General features: G+C 45.1%; 1 protein-coding gene across 5 annotated transcripts in view; it reads right to left on the bottom strand.

Moving 5' to 3' along the window:
• The window catches only part of ANAPC1 (anaphase promoting complex subunit 1), a 51,574-nt gene that overhangs the window by 8,513 nt on the left and 21,920 nt on the right, over positions 1 to 21,141 (bottom strand). For all 5 annotated transcript variants that reach the window (XM_035111102.2, XM_035111104.2, XM_035111103.2 and 2 more), the window contains exons 22-42: positions 20,633 to 20,711; positions 20,162 to 20,198; positions 18,135 to 18,205; positions 16,877 to 17,055; positions 16,129 to 16,355; positions 14,065 to 14,183; positions 13,255 to 13,526; positions 12,468 to 12,702; positions 11,594 to 11,685; positions 11,256 to 11,390; positions 10,651 to 10,733; positions 10,186 to 10,264; positions 8,458 to 8,532; positions 7,360 to 7,436; positions 5,219 to 5,309; positions 4,634 to 4,687; positions 3,125 to 3,318; positions 2,192 to 2,278; positions 1,883 to 2,000; positions 1,642 to 1,719; positions 646 to 713 (exon numbers count right to left, since the gene is read on the bottom strand). In XM_035111102.2, the coding sequence (XP_034966993.2) occupies positions 646 to 713; positions 1,642 to 1,719; positions 1,883 to 2,000; positions 2,192 to 2,278; positions 3,125 to 3,318; positions 4,634 to 4,687; positions 5,219 to 5,309; positions 7,360 to 7,436; positions 8,458 to 8,532; positions 10,186 to 10,264; positions 10,651 to 10,733; positions 11,256 to 11,390; positions 11,594 to 11,685; positions 12,468 to 12,702; positions 13,255 to 13,526; positions 14,065 to 14,183; positions 16,129 to 16,355; positions 16,877 to 17,055; positions 18,135 to 18,205; positions 20,162 to 20,198; positions 20,633 to 20,711 (2,450 nt within the window). The remainder of the gene's footprint in view (positions 1 to 645; positions 714 to 1,641; positions 1,720 to 1,882; positions 2,001 to 2,191; positions 2,279 to 3,124; positions 3,319 to 4,633; positions 4,688 to 5,218; positions 5,310 to 7,359; positions 7,437 to 8,457; positions 8,533 to 10,185; positions 10,265 to 10,650; positions 10,734 to 11,255; positions 11,391 to 11,593; positions 11,686 to 12,467; positions 12,703 to 13,254; positions 13,527 to 14,064; positions 14,184 to 16,128; positions 16,356 to 16,876; positions 17,056 to 18,134; positions 18,206 to 20,161; positions 20,199 to 20,632; positions 20,712 to 21,141) is intronic.

The raw sequence follows: 21,141 nt of genomic DNA, 5'->3' as shown, positions 1-21,141 counted from the left end.
AGGGAGAAAATGTCACAAAATGGGAAGGAGCTATGAAAGTTAATCAGTGAGGCAAAATATATTTCAAAAAGGGGAAACCCAGATTTCCTTGAAGGTCTCAGATTTCTTTTTTTGAGCAGATTTCTTGCTTTTTTGAAGTAGGAACACCATTTTGAGGGATTGGTTGGCTATCTGCCCTAGATGCTTTCAATTCTATTAAGTCATTTGATTTTATTGCCTGTTTTCACCCTGCTGATATATCAGCAAACCAGATGGAAGTACCGGTATGTGGTATTCCTGTTGCTGTTCTGTCCATTTTCATACTGTGTAACACCTTTGCTCCAGCAGTCTGCACTGGATCCATTTTATAATATGCACAGAGCTGGATCTCTTGTGAGTTTCACGTGCAAAAGGGAGGAAACGTCTGCTCTGCTTTGCAGAAGATGTGAAAAATCCACAGGCGTTCCACACATAGGAGAAAATTGCTTGATCAAGGATAACATTTTTTAGAAACAACAAAAGCTCCGTATCTGCTTAACACCAGCCACTAGACAACTTCTACATGCAAACAGATTTTACAACAATTGGACTCTGGTGTGTCTGCAGTGCAACCATAATTGTGGGCTGTTATACTGTTATTGCAAAAGCATCATCAGGACGACTTACTTCAAATGGTGTGTGCCTCTGCTTAAATCAATCAGCAGTTCCCAGTATCGGGGGCCTTTCACTCTGATCTGGAAATATAAAATAAAGATAAAAATCAGTTACACAGGGAATTATACATATTCAAGATAAAGGGACCCCTGACCATTAGGTCCAGTTGTGACCAACCCTGGGGTTGCAGCGCTCATCTCGCATTATTGGCCGAGGGATCCGGTGTACAGCTTCCAGGTCATGTGGCCAGCATGACAAAGCCGCTTCTGGCAAACCAGAGCAGCACATGGAAATGCCATTTACCTTCCCGCTTGGAGTGGTACCTATTTATCTACTTGCACTTTGACGTGCTTTCGAACTGCTAGGTTGGCAGGAGCTGGGACCGAGCAACGGGAGCTCACCCCGTCACAGGGATTCGAACCACTGACCTTCTGATCGGCAAGCTCTAGGCTCAGTGGTTTAACCCACAGCACCACCCGCGTCCCTTATACATATTGGATGGGATCAAAACACCACGGGCAGTGTCACTCATATCCAGGGACTTTTAATGTCCTCCCTTCAATGACCTACAACATGCATGGTTTATTAGACCTCTAGGAACTGTATTCCATAAGCCACAAAAGATGCACCTGAGATGACAGTTCACCAATGATGTTTCCATTCCTCAAACGGAAATCCAGAGCGGGACTGTAGGTGCAATAGGTTTTTTTGCAAACCAAGTTTAAAAGCAGAGTTGTTAAACCAAGCAACCTAACCCCAAGCGCTGTCTCCACTAATTCTCATGGTATCGCACCCTACTTTCTATAATAAATATCAAACCCATGTTGTCGTAAGGTGGCATGCCAAGGGACGATACTATTTCCATCCCTTGCATCTTGGAATAACACTATGGCTGCTTCTACCCCCACCCCCAGCTGTGCTTGTTGAGGCTGATGGGAGTTGTAGACCAAAACAGCAGGAGAGGACCCAGCCGAAGAAGGCTGCCATAAAGCAAGCTCCGTCATATACCTGCTTCAGTAAGTGGAGTTCTGGAAGAAGAGTGGGTGCCATCAGTTCCTCAGTTGTTTCCTCATACCACTGAGTTCCCTTTGGTTGGGGGGGGGCAGAAATACAAAATAAACCACACACTTTAGTCAACCTATACCACTGAAGAAAGCACATGACAACCATGCTGGCTCAGGGGGAACTGTGTACATTCTGCCCCCAACCTTTCAGGTAAGTCCCCTTCACCCCACAGAATCAAGTCTACCTTGTAGGTAACCTCCAGCAGTGAGTAGCAGGGCGTATCTGTATCCACGTCCACAGGGACAAGGAGCCTGGGCTCTGCTGCCAGGACATACAGGTGCCGCAAGGCCTGGAGGTGATACCTGGGCATAGAAAGAGTGCAATTACTGCAGGAAGGTTATTTTAAGGCTCCGTCCTGGATCTAACTGCATTCAACAGGCACCGGGAAACCGAAATAAAGCCTCCCAAGGTGCAGAACAAATTATATGTTGCTGGGTCAAACTGAGCTTTCCTAGGATCTTTCTTTTAACCAAATCTGCTGGTTAAGCCTTACCTGTTATCCGTACTGTGAACTGGGAAGTGAGGATACACAGCACAAAGCAGGGCAGCTATGGAAGAATTTGAAGTGCTAAGTGAGTACCTGAAAAAAAAGAATATATATATATATATATCCCTGCTTTTATATTGATGCAATAAAAGAGCATGGAATTGGTGCTTATCCCTGCAAAGCAGAAATTAAGCGCAGGTTATCAAAGATGTTCATTTCTAACAATAAATGTCTGCTCTGTAGGGGCTGTGCAAGGCAGCCCTAATATAGTTCAGGGTCCCCAATGCAATGATCCAAATTGGGCCCCAGACTATTTCAGCCGCCAAATATAAACAGAGGTGTTGCAGACTCCTAATGCTTAATTAAGCTTTTAAACCAAAATTTGTCACGCATTCAGTGACAATAGTGGGGGGGAGGAGACATGCCAGCAGTGAGTCTTACCTGCATCGTCTCCTTCCCCCACCCCTCTTCTTTGCTGCCTTACAAACCCCCCACACACCACCACTTCTGATAGACGCAAATCGCTCCAGGTGGACCTGACTGGGGTTGCCTCAGCATGAACAGGACAAATTCCAGATCCGCCAAATGAGTCCAGGATTTGTCCAGACCAGATGCACAGCGCTACTGCTCAGCCCCTCAAATTTTTACCAGACACCTTCCTGTGTTTTTAACTCCTCCCTGAACTTCTGAGTCCTTTTAAGACTGGAAATTGCTGCTGCTTCTTTTTCTTTTTTTTAATAAAAAAGGCCAAAGGTTACCTCGATATTGCAATTAAGTGGTATACAAATTTTCATAATGAATAATAATACAACAATATCTACTTTGGAAGGGGGGGAAAAAGGATTGTGGACGTAACGAATATGCAGGGAGATATTGGGGTGTTGATATGCATATTTGCTTTGTGGGGGGGGAGGTTTCCCTTTGAAATGACGTTATTACCTTCCCCCTCCCAGAAAGAGGAGCCCAAGAGCCATGTGATGCGCCATGTGGAACCCATAGTTCATCTCCCCACCAGTCTTCTTGTGCATGAAGCGGCAGAGCTGGAGGACCTTCAGGTTTCCCGATCCCGCCATCACCATCGCAAGGGACATCAGGACCACACTCAGGCAAGTCTCCAGGTTGTAGTGACCTGCCTTAAATATGTACACAGAGGAGGCAAGTGGTCAGTTCCCCTTGTATCTCCTAAGCAGGCAAGCAACACAACCCCAGGCTCAGGAACAAGGAAGGTCTTCTTATTCAGAAATTATTATTATTATTATTATTAATTATTATTATTATTATTATTCCACCCTTCATCTGAAGACCACAAGGCACCTCCACAGCAGAAAAATGCAGAATGAGAACGCAAAATACACAATAAAAGCAAAAGCAAACCAATGACTTCCCTCCCACAATCCTATGCATGGCTACTCCCTGAGTTCAATGGGAATTGCTCCTAGCTAAGTGTGTGTATCTGGGTTTTAAAAGAAGGACAACCATCAAGGTGTCTGTTGTAACCATTCCTCATAGGGGAGAGGCTGCTCCTTCATCTAAACTGGGATGGCAGGCAAAAGGTAAGTCAGAACTCTTGGGTGGTTTGCAGCAGGTCAGCAAAGGGGTTCCCAAATCGCTGAAGGAGCAGCAAAACGTGTATCTAAATTGGGTTGCCGAATTGAATAAACTTTCGGGGGGGAAGCCAGGAGTTGATTTTTTGCGCGAAAGGACAGTCCCACTCCCTTCCACACTTGGAAAACTTCAGTTCGTCCAAAATACAGTTCCCATTTAGATCTCAAATAACCCCTACTTTAGAATAGCTGCACTGGTTTCCAGTTCATTTGCAGACCCCATTCTAGGTCCTCAGGTGTGCTTAAAGCCGTAAACGACGCAGGCCCCAAATATCTGAAAGACCACATCCTTCCCCCTACAGGGCCTCTTGGGCACTGACATTGGGAGAGGGCCCCCTCTGTCCTCAGACACTTGGGGGGGGGGTGGAAGCCTGCAAAAAGGACTTCTCTGTGGGAGCCCCTAAGTTGCAGAACTCCTTCCCCACAGAGATGCGCCTGGCACCTTCATTGTACAGCTTCTGGAAAATGATACAAGATGCACCTCTTTACCCTGGCTTTTAGCATTTGAGATGTTTATTTTTTAAGACTCACCTTGTTTTTATGACTGGAAGTTGTTTAAAACTGTTTTTAATACTGTGTTTTAATGTTGTAACTTGCTCTGGGACCTTAGGGTCAAAAGTAGGCAATAAATAAATAAAGCAAGCTGTGGAGCAAACTCTGAACAAGTACCCATTTCTCTTCTGTTTGTTTAGCTAGCAGAAGGGTAGGTTACTGCAGTACTTGAGGACATGTGGGGTCAGGGTCATGGCCCAATGATCCCTCCCCCCCCACACAAAAAAATTCAACCAAAACAGCATTATTAAATTAATTTACTATTAACAATAGCAAATCTTGAGAAACTTACTATGGAAGCCGTAGCCGAGGACAAACACTTCATGAAATCTTTTGCAAATGTGTGCTAGATGGAGGAATTCAAAATTGGCACATGTCAGGAAAGCGCAAGAAACAACCATGGGGCAGGGAGTGAACTTGGACTCTCAAGACATGCAAACCACTCACTCGTCCCCCCTGCTTAAGTCTCGCCCATAAATATGCATCCTTCATTCTTCTTTCGTAAGAGATCAGAAGAGACCTGAAAGCCACCTGGCCTTGAAGCAAACACTTCTAAACCTATAATCCAGAGGTAAGAAGCAGGGCTTCCTCAGTTTTTGCCCCGGTTTCATCAAACCACACACACTCACACTGCAGCCTCCCTTTGCAACCTCCCGGAAAACAAGCTAAAACAGTGTTTCTTCCAACGGGCACCCTATAATGTTCTGAACATTATATTATTGCAGCAACAAAGCTGCAGGTTATTTTAAGTTATCTGTTGTTGCTGTTGCTGCTGGCCCTTTGTGGATCAAAGCAGAAAGCAGGCATGAGCTAGTTGTCCCAGGCATGAGATGCAAGTCTATGATAATAAACCCTGACCAGCTACTGATGCACTTACCAAGCAATTAAAGGCAGCTAGGTTTTCTGAACCGGCAAATCGAAAGCCCAAAGACAAACAGGCCCCAGCGATGATGTAGACATGAGCCTGCCTAAAAAGAAATGTTTGGCATGACGTGTGTCTTCATATACAGTTAAAAGATTATATCAAATTACACTGGCTTCCACTACCTCTCTGGTTAAAAAAAAAATCATGCAATTGCTTGAGCTAACTTCTGCAACAGGAAAGTCCTAGAGAAGAAAATGGGAGGGATGAACTGACCTGTCCTAGGAACGCTCGCAAATAGCATTTGCTCGTTCAGGATGCTGTTGCTACACACTCCTTTCCATGAATTTATCCAGTGACTCAGCTGTAATGTTCAAGGGTCCAAAACAACATGGAATTGGTCAAGCACATGGGACTTTAGAACAATAAACTGGGGCTTCCATTGATCCAAGCAATTGGACCTGCCCATGTGGTTGTGGGCCTTTAAACGTTACAGCGGTGCTGTGGGATGACCCTGCGGAAAAGAGGCTCCCGCAGTGCAACGGTAACATTAAAAAAGGACTTGGGACACGGAATTAAGATGGTTTGGGAAAGTAATCTTGATACAACCTTGTTTTGGGGTTTATATATTTTCAAGAGGTTGTTCTCATATTGCTAATACAGTGCAAAAGTGCAACCGAATCCTGGAGCTTTGGGACTAGATGGATGGAAAGAAAAAGGAAGATTGGCAAAAGCACTTATTCAGTCTTTCTATTAACTTCCAAAAGCTCAACAAGCAGAAGGAGATGCCCACACAATCAGCCAGCGTGGTGTAGTGGTTAAGAGCGGTAGACTCGTAATCTGGTGAACCGGGTTTGCGTCTCCGCTCCTCCACATGCAGCTGCTGGGTGACCTTGGGCTAGTCACACTTCTTTGAAGTCTCTCAGCCCCACCCTTCTCACAGAGTGTTTGTTTTGGGGGAGGAAAGGAAAGGAGAATGTTAGCTGCTTTGAGACTCCTTCGGGTAGTGATAAAGTGGGATATCAAATCCAAACTCTTCTTCTTCATCTCTAAGGGTGCCTGATGACAATACATTTGCAGTACAGGCATTTATGCATGTTCAATTCACGCATGCATGGGAAAGCAGCAGGGCTGTTGCGCTTCCCCACACGTCAGCTGTTAGCCGGGAGTCTCAGCAAAGCCCTGTTGCACCTCCGGCTCACGAGGAGACTTTCTCCAGAGGGGAGCAGGACTTGGCTGAGCAGCTCGGCAGACAGGCAGGGAAGAAGCTTCCTCGCATGCCAGCTGCTTCCAACAAGACCTGCTGCCTCTCTGGCTCACATGGATCAAGGGGTCTGACTCCATATATATTTTTTATATTCATTGACTTTATATACCGCCCTAAACCCGGAGGTCTCAGGGCAGTTCACAAAAAAGACCACAATATCTATATATATAAAAATGTAAAAATCCTGAAAGTGCAGGTTCCACTTTTCTCCGTAACCGCTTGACCGATCGTCCTGAAATTTTGACACAACGATCCAGGCCACTCCCCGAGCGTTGTTGGGGACAAAAATCCCTCAAATCACACACCTGGGCAGGTATAGACCTGGTTTTCCACCAAGTCAAACAGCGCCCTCAAGTGGCATAATACCCTCCTCCACCCCTCCCTTCCTGTGAAATCTAAGCCACACCCACAAACCAAATGACATCATCAACCAAGCAACTGAAACCACCAAGGCGGCCATTATCAGACCCAGACTAGGCCGCTTTCCAGACTAGGCCAAGTGGAGGTAGGGGCCTGCCTGGGGGTGTGTGTGTGTCTGAATAGAGGGCAGGGATACGTAATGGGTCAGAACAGGGTGGGGGGAGACACAGGGATGAAACCTGCCCTCTCCACAGTATCTCGCCTCGACTCAGGGGGACTCTGAGGCTCAGGGGGATCTGAAGGGGGGCTATTACCCTCCATTTCACAGACTAACGCACAGCAACGCGTGCAGGGCCAGCTAGTATAAAATTAAAATAAAAACAATGACCCAATAATACCCCCCACAGCACAAGGAGCTGCCATGCTACAGAACCTCCCACACTGACTGTCTAGCGGCCCCGACTTTGTCCTTTGCTATACCTGCCCAAGGACTACAGGAAGTAGGAATCAGTCCCATTTGATTACTTACGCCAGAGTCTCCAAATTCAGGTCTTCGGAAGAAGGCATTTCAGTTGCATGAAGGGATACGCTGTTCTCCCTCACAATCTGTTAAAAACAAGCCAGCAGATGCAGAGAGTCATTGCTGTTTGTGCAAATGCTTCTGTAGCTTCGTGGATGTACTGTACATTACTTTTTAAAGTCAGAACCCAGCCACAAGATTTTAATTTTGGATGCCTGAAAACCAGAGGACTCTGGTAACCTATTATTCCGTTACAGATACAATCTGCAAGTATTGCATGTCTTCTTTTATAGAGACTAATGCAAGTAACAGCTCCCTTCTACACATGGTTAGCTGGCATTAACTTCCATGAATGGAGCTTGCTCTCAAGTCAGCATGCTTAGAATTTGTGCAGTTTGTCTTGTCTACGTGAAATGACATGTCAACTCCATGCATGTCTCTAGCCACAAAGTGTAAAAGCCTTTATTCCTGTAAGGGGGGAAAATGGAGGAAACCAGAAAACTTGGGCAGTTTTGCAGGTCTGCCTCCTGGAAGCATCACATGCATTTTCTTTAGTTTATTACTCTTTAGCAAGGACCAGAAAAGGTGAAATTATTAGCTGAATTCTGGTTTAAAAACATAAGAGCCTACTGGACCAGGCCATCTAGTCTGGCATCCTATTTTCGCAGCGGCCGATGCCTATGGGAAACCCATAAGAGCACCTTCCCCTCCTGTGGTTTCCAGCATTTCTGCCTCTGACTGTGGAGACAGGGCATAGCCATTTGCAGCTAGTAGCCATTGATAGTCTTATCCTCCATGAATCTGTTGAATCCTCTTTTAAAGCCAAGCTACTTGTTCACTGGGCAGAGCGAAGTGGTTGCAAAAGGAACTGCAGATACTTGCAAGCAACTTGTGCATATCCTGGTTTGTTAAGAAAGAGGCATTATGGTGCAAAATCGGCCGCTGTGTACACTAGAATACTCATGGTCCTCAGCAACAGGTGGCATGAAGCAGAGGTACAAGGCACCCTCATCCAGACCTGTGGATATTTACAGGCTTCCCCCGAAGGTAGAAATTCCCTGAACCGCTGGCTTCGTGTAACAGTTTAGTTGGAGGAGTGCTACTTACTTGTGGCACATTGCTGTCAATCCACTTGGAACTGGGCAGAATGTCATCCCACAAAATCAAGCACCGAGCAAGCGTCTGCAAACAGACCAACAAAGAAGAGGATCAGAACAGAGTAAAGGAAAGCGAGTTGTGATGAGCTCAGAAAAGGCAACCATGTAAGATTTCCTAAGCAATCAATTTGAGTCGATCAGGAAGTTACAGGCACTTCTGTTTCAAGCTTAGAACCCAAAAGCACCCTGCAATTCTCAAGACTGTCGGGGAAAACGCAAACCCTCTTTCTCAGCCCGGTGCAATAATCTACTAAAGCATTCTATTTTGCAAACTTGGTTTGAACGATTTGTGCACCATTACACAACCAGACGCAGGCTTTCATAGTCTGCGACTAGAGTGGTTAGATCAGGGTTCAAATCCCCGCATGGCCATGAAGCTCACTGGGTGACCTTGGGCCAGCCACGGTCTCTCAGCCTAACCTACCTCACAGGGTTGTTGTGAGGATATAACGGGAAGGAAGGAAGGAAGGAAGGAAGGAAGGAAGGAAGGAAGGAGCCACCTTGAGCTCCTTGGAGGAAAGGTGGGATTCAAATGCAATAAACAAACAAGTGAGCCAATGGGAGCAGATCAATTGCAAAAGTAGCACTTGACTCAAGGCCTAATAATTTGAACAAGAGTATCTTTAACTTTCTGGGTTGCACTTCTGGGCTTCCTTTTTTTGCTGCTGAAAATCACCCAAGAATACTTTTTTTTAACACAACAAGCAATTTAGCAGACAGATTCAAGAGCAACCCAATCTTATATTGCCAACTGATGAGCACGCAGGTGTTTTGGCTTTGCTGAATATTGCACTTCTGCTGGCCACATTTGGCCTTGCATGTACGAACTTTCTCATATGCAAAGTGACTCTAAAACTGGGACAGGATGGAGATTTGGTGGTTAAAAGAGAGCACTGGTGTGTGGGGGGTGGGGTGGGGGGGTGTTTTCTTAAAAAGGTGAATGGCAGGAACGGCAACCAGCATGTGTCCAGACTGAAACATGCAAAAGTAATTCATACAATTTATTTTAACAGATTTGCATAAAGTAAACCCAATAAAAAGTAAACTACTTAGTCTATATTGAGGAGTAGTTTATAGACTAAGTAGTTTACCTTTTATTGGGTTTACTTTATGCAAATCTGTTAAAGCAGAAACTTAAAGAGGAATGGAGGTATGTGGAAGAATATCTGTATAAAGAAGGTATAAATGTGAAACTGGTGATTTGCTTAGACTGAGACTCACAAGAAAATAAATACAGAGTTAGGGTATTTAAGAGAGATAGACTAATTATATTAAATAAGGAAGAAGCTAAGTAAATGTATCATATTTGAAAAGGGAAGCAATATTAAAATGATTGGAAGTTGTTCTTCTTTTTCTGTTTTTTTTTTGGTTTTTGCTTTCTCTCTTTTTTCTTCTTTCCTTGTTAGTTTTTTGTGTTCCTTTATATTTGATATGTTTTGTTATGATTTGCTATATCCATGTGTGTGTGTGTTTGTTATTATTTGTGAATGTTTTAATAAGAAATAAAGCTTATTTTAAATCTTTAAAAAGGTAAACTATTTAAAAGCTTTTGTTGATTCAGTGGTATATAAACCTTCTTTTAAAAAAACCCTCAATAAATAAGGAAATTCCGTTTTGAGCAAAGGGCATTGCAGAAGAGCAAAAAAACAAAAACAAAAACCCCCAAATACGAACATACCCTTAATAATAGAAATTCTGGTTTCACGAAGTCCAACAAATACATTGTGTCCGGAGCTCGAAGCCAGTCAGCAATGGACCTAGCAAAATGTAAGTAAAAAAATAAAATGAGAGAGTTCTGAATTACAATGGCTTGCTTAGGGAAGCATGAAGACATGCTTCGGCAGAGCACATCTTGAATGGCTGAATTTGCTTGCTGCTTTTCTAACTTCCCCTCTAATCTTTCGGCTCTGCCGCCCTCCTGCTACGATCCTCACTCATTTCAGTAAGTTACAGAGGCACAATGCCAAACGCTCAGACCGACCTGCAAAGCTTCCTTGCATTTATTGAATGGCGTGTTCCTCCATCCCATTCTGGGGACTGCCTGCATTGTGATGAGTTGCAAGTACCCTTAAGCACGAAGCCCTGTGATTACGCCTAAAAGGTTACGCCTCTTACACATAAAGCACGATTCCAAACCCAATACCTGTTGTTAGTCTTTAGGTAGATCATCGCTAGCGCCAGAGTCGCGCCTGGGCAAGTCACGTCCACATTTATGGTGTCTCCTTCCTGTAAAGAATAAAAGCAGGGAGATAAATCAGCCTGGATGATAGAGAACGATGTCGCATGCCGCTTTTATATTTACTTAACTTTCATTCCACTTACAAATGGCTTCCCATAAAATATCTATTTCACAACAACCTCTGAAGGTGGTCTGATGGACTCCTGCCCCCCCCCCCAAGAAAAGCAGGGCTGAGCCTAACCAGTAACTGAGATGGGAGACTGTCTTGGAACTCCACATATGGTGCTCTGAGGTCCCTTGAAAAAAGGTGCAAAGAAACGAACCAACCTATTCCTTACAAAAGGATGAAGGGGAGAAGCTGCAGTGCACAAAGGCTGGTCCTTGCAGTACTCAAAGGGCAGAGCTCAGTTTCAGAGCATCAGCCCCTGGCATCTTCAGGTAGGGCTGAGAAGGACCCCTTACCTGAAGCCCTGGGAAGATGCTGCCAGCCAATGAAGAAAACAGGGAGCTAGAGGGACCAACGGTCTGACTCGGAGTGAAGCATGGTTTAAGAAAACTGAAGTGTGCACCTTAATCTGGTAGCTTGGAGACTTGTGTTTTTCACGGTGCATTCCAGCTTGAAACCGCCGGTGGCCGCCAACCATATACTGGTAAAGCTGCTCAGGCACGTTGAGGTCCGACATGCCTATCAAGTTGCTGCCGTGCTGCAGGAGGAATGGAGAGCAATGGGTTAATTCAGCCCTATCCTGTTCTACGAACGTTGTTTGCAGCCCAAGGTGCCTGAAGCATGCTCAGCAAACAAACAGGTGCTGTATTCAGATGAAAATCTAGCAAACAGTCCAGCAACTCTCTCTATCTCACTCTCACTCACTCACACACGTTCCCCAAAAGAGAGAGCTACACTTACCCCGAGGCAAACCATGCCCAAAGCTAAGCCAGCAGCTAGCGAATAGGACTCTCTGTCAGTGCAATACTCCATTTCAGGGCCAGGGGGGCGCCCTTAAATTTAAAACAACAAGAAGAATAAGTCAAAACTAGAGAGAGAGAGAGAGAGAGAGAGAGAGAGAGAGAGAGAGAAGAAGAAGAAGAAGAAGAAGAAGAAGAAGAAGAAGAAGAAGAAGAAGAAGAAGAAGAAGAAGAAGAAGAAGAAGAAGAAGAAGAAGAAGAGGAGGAGGAGGAGGAGGAGGAGGAGGAGAAGAGTTTGGATTTGATATCCCGCTTTATCACTACCCGAAGGAGTCTCAAAGCGGCTAACAATCTCCTTTCCCCTCCTCCCCCACAACAGACACAACAGCTTCCCAGATTACGAGTCTACCGCTCTTAACCACTACACCACACAGAAAGAAAGAAAGAAAGAAAGAAAGAAAGAAAGAAAGAAAGAAAGAAAGAAAGAAAGAAAGAAAATAGTTGATTTTTACTCAGTTAAATATGAACCTGAATTTTAATACTGAAAAGCTTAGATCACCCTATTTTGCTCAATATCATATTATCAGAGACAAATCAGGGGCCAAAATTTTAAAGATTTTAGCCTGCAGCAGCAAAAGCTTAATCTGTCCATTCGCACAACTGCAAGGAGGTCTCCATGAAATCATTTGCGAGGGGAAGCCAACACAGCGCTCGCTCCAGATGTTGTGGACTACAACTTAGCTTTAGCCAGCATGGCCAGTGGTCAGGGATGATGCAAGTCCAGTAACATCTGGAGGGCACCTGCGTTGGCTACCTGCGCAAAACATTCATGACCCGGATGCAGCCCCAAGAGATTTCCTCCCCTGGAGCTTTACCTATTTCCGACAGCAGAACCTCGGCCGTGTGCCTGTGAGCCGTGCCTTGGTACACCAAGCCGATCCCGATCACGGCTGCCACTTGTACATTGTGAGGCACATCCAGTTCAGTGGAAGTTGGCGGCAGAAGAGCAGGGATGTGGATGCTGAGCAGGCGAGTGATGGACATGTCCATGGTGCCTAGTTTGGCGGCTGAGACCCCAAGCAGCAGCCCAATACTTGTCATTTCGTGGCCCTGCCAGGAGAAACAAACGCATCCATCAGGTGCCTTTTTTGAATGGAACAAATGTACAAAGGCACACTCATGAGCTGCACCCCAAACCGAAAAGCTTGAGGCCAATGTTCAGGATTCTTTTATTTTAACATACACCACACACAAACAACACACACATACTGTTTGGAGGGGGCCCTTCCTTGCCTCTCAAGACTAATTTTTTTTTAGGGATGTGGGGAACTGCAGTGGGTAGGGAGGAACTGGCAAAGATCTAGTGCCTTCCCTTGCACAAGGAGAAATGCTTTTCACCAGTGCGAAGTCATCGTTGATAAAACCATGGTTTGCTGCAATGCAGTAATGAAGGTTACAGTTGCTGGTCTGCCTTTGGAGGCAGAACTGCCGGGCAAGCAGAAAACAAAGGCAGACAAGCAGGCTTGAACTGTGGTTGCCTGTATGTCTGGGTACTAAACTGCGATTAGCAGAAACCATGGTTTGGCATGACCACCTGACTATAGTCAGAAACACAAAAATCATGACATCCTCCTCCCTTTGCATTTGGGTCAAGCGCCTCACCTTTGTCAAGTAGTCATGGATGTTGAGTGTGGCGAGCTTTGTGAGGTGGCCGTTCAAGCCCAGGGCCATGAGGAAACCTGCGTATTCATTGGCTAGTTCGGCATTTTTGGGTTTGTTGTAGACGATCCATGCAGAATCTATTTGAGAAGCAGGCGCAATCTTCAGCCCAGCAGCAACGCCATTGTGGAAGTTGGCCCAGCAAGCCATGTTCGGAGGCACATCTATGTTTCCACTGTTGAGGTCCACTGTGGTATTCCTAGGAGGAGCCCGGCCTACAGGGTGCAAAACAACCAACTGCATGTGAATCAAAACCGTAGAAGAAAACCCCTTTCTGCTTGGGAGGGCTAAGCATAGTTAGCTGCTTTGCGTCACAGTAAACTATAGTTATCTGCAAACATCAAACTGACTTGTGTTTTATATATGCTGTAAAACGCCCAGAGTGGCTGGGGAAACCCAGCCAGATGGGCGGAGTATAAATAATAAAATTATTATTATTCTTTATTATCATGACAGTGGCCTGATTCGATTGCTGCTTCTGGCCATAGAGGCAGAGCTTAGCCATCACAGCTAGTAGTCCAATAAACCCTCATTCGAGGAACAAACATGCTATAAGAGCTACTATTTTTTGTTCCTGTTTGAGACTCAAATTATCCTGAAGTTTCCTTCCCTTCCTCAGTTTCCCCCCACTGTCTAATCCAGAGAAGTGTCATGGATTTAATGGTAGCATTGTAGAGCAGGCAGTGCTCTCTCTCTTTCTCTGTGCGCACGCAGATAAATCAGGTTATCATGCTAAATATTGCAGGAACACACCTGTCAGGTTTAATTTGGGGATAGGCAACGGTTCTGTTGGAACTGGATGATAAGAGAACAGAGTGAACATTCCTCTTCCCAAAGGCAGAGCCATCGTCCGTTGACACAACTGCAGTAGCCTTTGGTGAAAATCAAACACAGAAAAGAATGCAACCAACAATATTATTCCCTTTTTAATAAAAACAACAACAACAACAACAACAACACACACACACACACACACACTCACGCTTATACCAACCGGTTAACTAAATTATGTTACACAATCAACTTTAAAACGGGCAATAAAAAGCTGTAAGAATATAAAATACAAATAAACAAAGCATTGTTCTTAGTGTTCCGAATACTGTATACCTAGTGCTTTCTTCTGGTGGGGACGCAGGGGTACGCATACTCCTCAACATTTTGTGAATCTAAGTTTGGCCTCATTGAGGGGCAGTATTTCAATATGAGTAGGAAAAGGAGAATACCCCAAAACTTCTTCTTTTTTAAGAAAAAAGCACTGCATCAAACATTCCACCAATGTGAAATAAGCAAAGCAGATAGGAAACCTGTGAATCTGTGGACTGGGTGACAGATGAACGCGTGAATTTTGGTTTCTCCATACTTTATTCGTGAATATTTTATGGCAGGCAGCAGATTGTGTGAATGGAGTCTACTGAAAAAGACAAGAGTTTGAAGTGATGCAAGGACTTGTCTGTGGTGGTTGGTCTGCAATGGCCCAGACACTCGTATGCAAGTCACCCAGTGAGATATTAAATATAGTCTACCCTGCTTTTTTCCTTCAGGCTAGGATTCTTTGTCTGTGGTCTTAGGCTCAAGGTGGACCCTGTTTCTTTTCCCATCCTCTCTTTTGGAAGACAAGAGAGAGCTCCTCCAAACAAACCAGTTGTGTTCTTTTGTTCTTTATGTTTTGACTAGTGTCATTCAGCCCGTTCAGTAAACGGGCGTTAGCTGGGCGGGAACGGAGGGGAAGCCCTGGGACCGCGCAGGCATCACCTCCGTCTAGCGCCTGAGGCCCACCGGCCCCTCCTCCGCCTCCTCCTGCTGTCCCGAGTGGCGACGGCCTCCTCCACCTCCCTGCTTCGGTGGAGTGACGCGGGGCGGCAAGACGGGAGTGCGAGGGGCGGCACGCTTACCTGAGATCCGCTGCGGGAGGCGAAGGCAGAGGCCTCTTCCTTCTCCTCAGGAGAAGGGAGGTGGAGGAGGCCGTCACCACTCGGGACAGCGGGAGGAGGCGGAGGAGGGGCCGGTCTCTGGGCTCCAAGTCTCTGCGTCCAATCCCTGTGTCCGTGGGGCACATGCCAGTAGCGCGGACACAGGGACACAGGGACTGGACGCAGAGACACAGGGACTTTATTATATAGGATTATGCCTGGGGAGGCTTCCACAGCTATTGCCTGTGCCAAGGGCTCTTCCAGATTGACAGGTCTGCAGGGGATTTGGCATGTCAAGTGGCAGAGCTAAAACAGAGACATCAAAGGTGCTTCCAGACAACAATGTTTACTGAAGATTCATCCCAATTTGTTTGCAGGGAGATGACATTTGCTATTGAATGCATGTTCCTTACGATTTGTTTGTGGGTAGGTTAGATGATGTTGCATCAGGGCAAATGCTATACAGTGTATTTCCCTGTCACTTTCCTTACTGCAGAAAGTCCGGTCTTTGGCAATCTGTGGGTTTGTTGCACCAGAGCTCCCAAAAAACAAGTTTTGCAACCTGAACTTGCCCTGTGAGGCCTGCATTGCAGGAGGTTGGGACTAGATGACCCTTTGGGTACCTTCCAATTCTACAGTTCTAGGATTCCATGAATCCCACTCAAAAACAGAGACAGCCTGAAAGTGCCCTCAACCTCAAAGTTGCAAAAGAAAAAAGCATTTTCGTAAGGAAACTTTCTACTGAGCTTCCCAACTGCCCACTCCCATTGCTGATCCCAGCACCCTTAGGAACTTCCCGTGTCTGGAAGCACTGCCAGGAAGCCTGACTTCGGCAAACGTGGGGATCTCTGCAGCAACACAACATGACACTCCGACAAACAAGGTTCTAGGAAAGCCAACAATTTACCGGTTTTCTTTTTCTTCTATATATTCGTGGTCACTGACTTCTGGCATCTGAACTACATTGACACGGACAGGGTGAGCACTCTGCAGAAGTCTGCGCACCTCTTGCACTCTCAGGTCTTCGCTCCATATTAGTGACATCACTTCCTGGTTCATATCATTCATTCCGTCGTCGTCCTCTTCTGACTCTGTTGTTGAGGGCATTTCGGAGGAGAGCACCTGGGTGTCAGACTTTTGGAGGGAGAGAGAAATTGTATTTTCAGTGCGGAAAGATTGGAATGTTTGAGGCTATATATTTAAGGGGGGAAATGAGTATTGGAGGTGAGAAACATAACAGAGGTATATAAGATTATGCACAGTGTGGAGAAAGATCAGAGGAAAGCATTCCTCTCCTACTCAAAATACTAAAACCCGGGGTCAGCCAATAAAGATGAATGGTAGGAGGAAACACTTCATCGCATAGAGCGTAGTTAACCTATGGAATTTTCTACCACAAAACATAGTGAAGACTACCAAGTTGGAAGGCTTTGAAAGGGGATTAGACAAATGCATGGAAGATGCAAATCCAAACATTCAAAATTTCCCCCCTTTTCCATAAAAAGGCATTATTGGTAAAACTGGAAATATTCTTTCACTTTAATTTAAACAAATTGAAAGCCAAGCACAGGCATTAAATCTCAGAAAATAATTTTAAGGAATCTTCCCAGCTTTTCTCTGGAAGATACTTCTCTGCCTTCGATTATGTTACTTACAGCTTTACACTTAGGCAAGTTTCCCTCACACGCCTGTTTGGAAAGATCCTGACGGCCAATCAGAAGGCAGACTGCTTCCGGCCAGTCAGAGGCAGGCTGCTGTCGGCAGTGATATATTGCATCTCTAATAGGAAGAGCAACTCCAAATGGCAAAGACTCCAGATCTCTTAAGGTGAATCCTAATATCATAAAGAAAACAAACCTTGGGGTAATTTTGCATGCTAAATTCTACGAACCCATCTTAAGTCCAAATATGCACATTACTGCCTGTAGGCACAAAAGCAGAGATGCAAACATACCCTGTAGGACAGGGGCGGGGAAACCTTTCCTGGCTAGCAAGCCAGATCTTTAGCTCCCTTGGCCCTGGTGAATCAAATCTGACAGGTGGGTGCCCACCTTTCAATCACCTGATATCAGTGAAGCAGGTGATACTGTGCTTTGAAGACCCAATTGTCAGGACTTCAAAATGCAGCATGGGGGGGGGGGATGTTGGAAAGTGCTTTGCCAAACGGTCACATACTGTTCCTCAAGTCTCTGAAACAGCTTTCAAACAGTAGGGTTTGAGAAGGATCAAGGGCAGTGATGAGAGGGGGAAGCAGTTTCCATGGACTGCAAGCCAGTTATACCTCCTTGAGAAGTTCATGGGCAGAAGGGAATACAACTTGTCTTGCTCCAGCAAAGGAACGACTGGACACTCACTTTAGAATCCTGAATGTTCCTATGAAGCCCCTCTATTATCAACCCACAGGGTGAGAGTGGCTTGCCCAAAATGGCCTTAGCAGGCCAGTGATCCCTGCCCCCTACACGCAGTAGGTACAGGCACATGGCATTAGAATCCTTCAGGATGAAGACAGACAAAGGTTTTTAAGAGAGTTAAAGGTGTTCTAAGTGAAACGCTGCTTCCCATGGGGCACGTTCGTATGAAACCTATGAAACATCTCTGGCCAGAGACAACAGCGGCATGTGTGCGCACAGAAGCAATTTCAGACTGCTTTCCGCTCAGGGGGGAGGGGGGAGAGACATGTGTCTCTAGATTCTGCTTTCACACATTTTAAAATGAAGTTGTTAGCCTTTATTTATATGCGCGCAGAACGCCCACAAAACCAGACACAAGTTGTATTTTTTGTTCTTCATTTTTGGTTTGGAGTGTATGTATTTCTTCCGCCCTCGGACCTTCAGGTGATGGGCGGATTTATAAATACTTTTTAAAAATAAAAAATAAATAAATTCCTGGCATAAAGTTGGAAGATCTCCTTACCTACATTCGTCATCCAGACAACCAGCTTTTCCGCAAGACTGGAAGCAGAGGTGCTGTGCCTAAAACTGCATCTGCACAACAATGGGGAAAACAAGAGGAATGTAATGCGCTGCCGTTGCTCTTGCAGAAAGACCTGAAGCCCAGGAGCTAAAAAGGGGTTTCCATGCCTCTCCACCTGTCCCTGAGGGTTCTCCTTAGGCCACCCCAACCTCACCAGCCCTGCTCTATGTCCTCCTCAACTACAGTTGAAACTAGGAAAATTAGAATATCGTCGAAAAGTGCATTGATTTCAGTAACGCAACTTAAAAGGTGAAACCAATATATGAGATAGATGCATGACATGCAAGGCAAGATATGTCAAGCCTTTATTTGTTGTAATTGTAGTTATTTGTCATTAGGCGGGTCAATTATAAATGGAATGTAATTAATAATAATAATAATAATATATTATTATTATTATTATTATTATTATTTATACCCCGCCCATCTGGCCGGGTTCCCCCAGCCACTCTGGGCGGCTTCCAACAAAACATTAAAATACAGAAATCAAACATTAAAAGCTTCCCTAAACAGGGCTGCCTTGAGATGCCTTCTAAAGGTCTGGTAATTGTTGTTCTCTTTGACCTCTGGTCAATGAAATGCAAAAGTGATGTTTATTTTTGTATTATTGTAACTGTTTGTTTTATTACTGTGGAATTTCCAAAAGAAAGCATTTGTAAAAATTAAAAGAAAAATAAAAAATAATAAGTTGCATTACTGAAATAATACTAATACTTATAATAATAATAATAATTTTATTTATACCCCGCCCTTCCCAGTCAAGACCAGGCTCAGGGCGGCTAACAACAAATAATATCAACACAAGTATAAAAGAAACAATTCAGTTAAAATGCAGGTTAATACAATGTTAAAATTCAATTGTAAAATTAAAAGTCTACAAATAAGATAAAACCATTATGAGATAATTGCACTTTTCGACGATATTACAATTTTCCGAGTTTCACCTGTACTTCTGCCTGGCCGGAATGTATCCTTAAACTGTGACAATGCATCTTGCATCTTGTGAGTGTCACATCCATTGCCATAGGTGCCAACTCTATGGGGCTGAGGACACCTAAGCACACACACCCCCAAAGAAAGTATGCTGGAACGGGACTGAGCCTCCCCAATCTTGAGGGGCTGGGCCTTGCCAGGCCTTGCTACAGCAGCAGCGGTTCATGGCAGGCCTCGTAGCCCCCTCCTGACACGTGTGAAAGCCTCCCCCCCCCACCAATGTTGGGCAGAACTTGGCGTCTCTGTCCATTGGCGTCTCTGTCCATTGCCCTAGCCACTTTTGCCTCTGGCCCCACTCACTACCAGAATACTCCTGCTCCTCCAAGTCCCTACTTTGTTCCACAGTGAGTGGCCAGTTTCCAGACAGATTTTGAGCCTTGGCATCTCTACTGCCTGAAAGGAAGGAAGCAGCAGGGGTGGGGCCAGATCAGATCAGAAGGCACCTACTGCAACAGGGTCTTTCTCTCGCTGTTGTGGCCCAGGCCTCTTATCTCCCCCTCCTTCCATCTGGCTCTTAAGGGGAAATTCCCTGAAAAACTAAGGCAATTCAGGAAAAAGACCATTAAGAGCAGAGGAAAGAGGCGTGGTCAGATCAATAGTTTTAGAGGTCCTTTGGCGGAAAATAAGACTTTCCCAAGGGCAGGAATTGATCAGAACCCACAAACCAAGAGAGTAGCTCTCATATTGCTCAGGGAGGAGATAGCAAGCAAGAGCGAGCGCCAAAAAGCTGTACTTTTCCATGTATAAGATGAGTTTTTTTTAAAAAAAACATTTAAATAATTCTTTAAAATTGGGGTGAACGAAGGGTATTCTGGTGTTTTTAGGCATTCCCCCCCCCAAGAAAAGCTCAACAACTCTGGGCAATCTCTCCCCATTTTCTTAATTTTGAGTCCCCCAAAATAGGAGGTGTGTTATACACGGAAAAATACGATAGCTCCCAAGTGGAACTTTACGCCATTCACTAATTAACATACCGAGATTCCTCTTGCTCAGTTTGCTGCTTTCGCTGCCCTAAGAAAAAGAAAGGAGAGAGAATGAAAACAGGGTAGGGAGGCGTTTCCGTGGTGGCTCCTCTCCTTTGGAATGCCCTCTCCCAGGAGGCCCACGTGGAGAACTTGTTGCTGTCATTTCAGCACCAGGCAAAACCACGCCTGTTTCCGTGGGCTTTTAAGAACTGCTAAAGTAAGCAGCTTATGAATGAATGGCTTGGTTTGACTCTCTGCTTGAGGGAGCTGTCACTGCTTTAGTTTAATGCTCTTAATTTGTACAATTTCTTTCTTTTCTTCTTTTATTAGTAGTAGTAAGTTGCACTTTTTGTTTCTTACAGCTCTGTAAGTCAACTGGGAACTTGTTGAAGGTGCGGGGATACAAACGATGTAAATAAAGCAAGCAAAACACAACGAACATCCCTATGGGCATTTGGAGAGCCTCAAAGAACGTATTACCTGTAGTTATCCTGGACAAATAGTTGGATGCCTCATTTGAAACCGCTTTTTCATCGCCGAGGATGTACAGCACAACACTCTGCTCAGGAGAAAGAAATTCGCTTTTGCAAAAGATCCAGTAGATTCATCTTGTACAAACTTAAGAGTCACATCCACTGCGCTGGGCAATTTCCTCCTCTGACTCCCCTCACTATTGTCTTGCATCCTGCCTGCCCAGCTGCCCGTCAAAGAATGTGACCCTCAGGATAAAAGGGATCCCTCACCCTTGATTTAGAGCAGGCACCCCCAAATTTCAGCCCTCCAGATGTTTTGGACTACAATTCCCATCTTCCCTGACCACTGGTCCTGTTAGCTAGGGATCATGGGAGTTGTAGGCCAAAACATCTGGAGGGCCGCAGTTTGGGGGTGCCTGATTTAGAGTAAGGGGATGAGCAACGTAAGATGAAGATAAAGAGTGAAGTTAAAAGTTGCTGTAAAGATTTTGTGCTGGAAAAGTCAACGATATTGCT

Source organism: Zootoca vivipara, chromosome 3 (genome assembly GCF_963506605.1).
Source record: "Zootoca vivipara chromosome 3, rZooViv1.1, whole genome shotgun sequence".
NCBI classification, from domain to species: Eukaryota; Metazoa; Chordata; class Lepidosauria; order Squamata; family Lacertidae; genus Zootoca; species Zootoca vivipara.
This window is presented reverse-complemented; position numbering and strand designations above follow the sequence as displayed.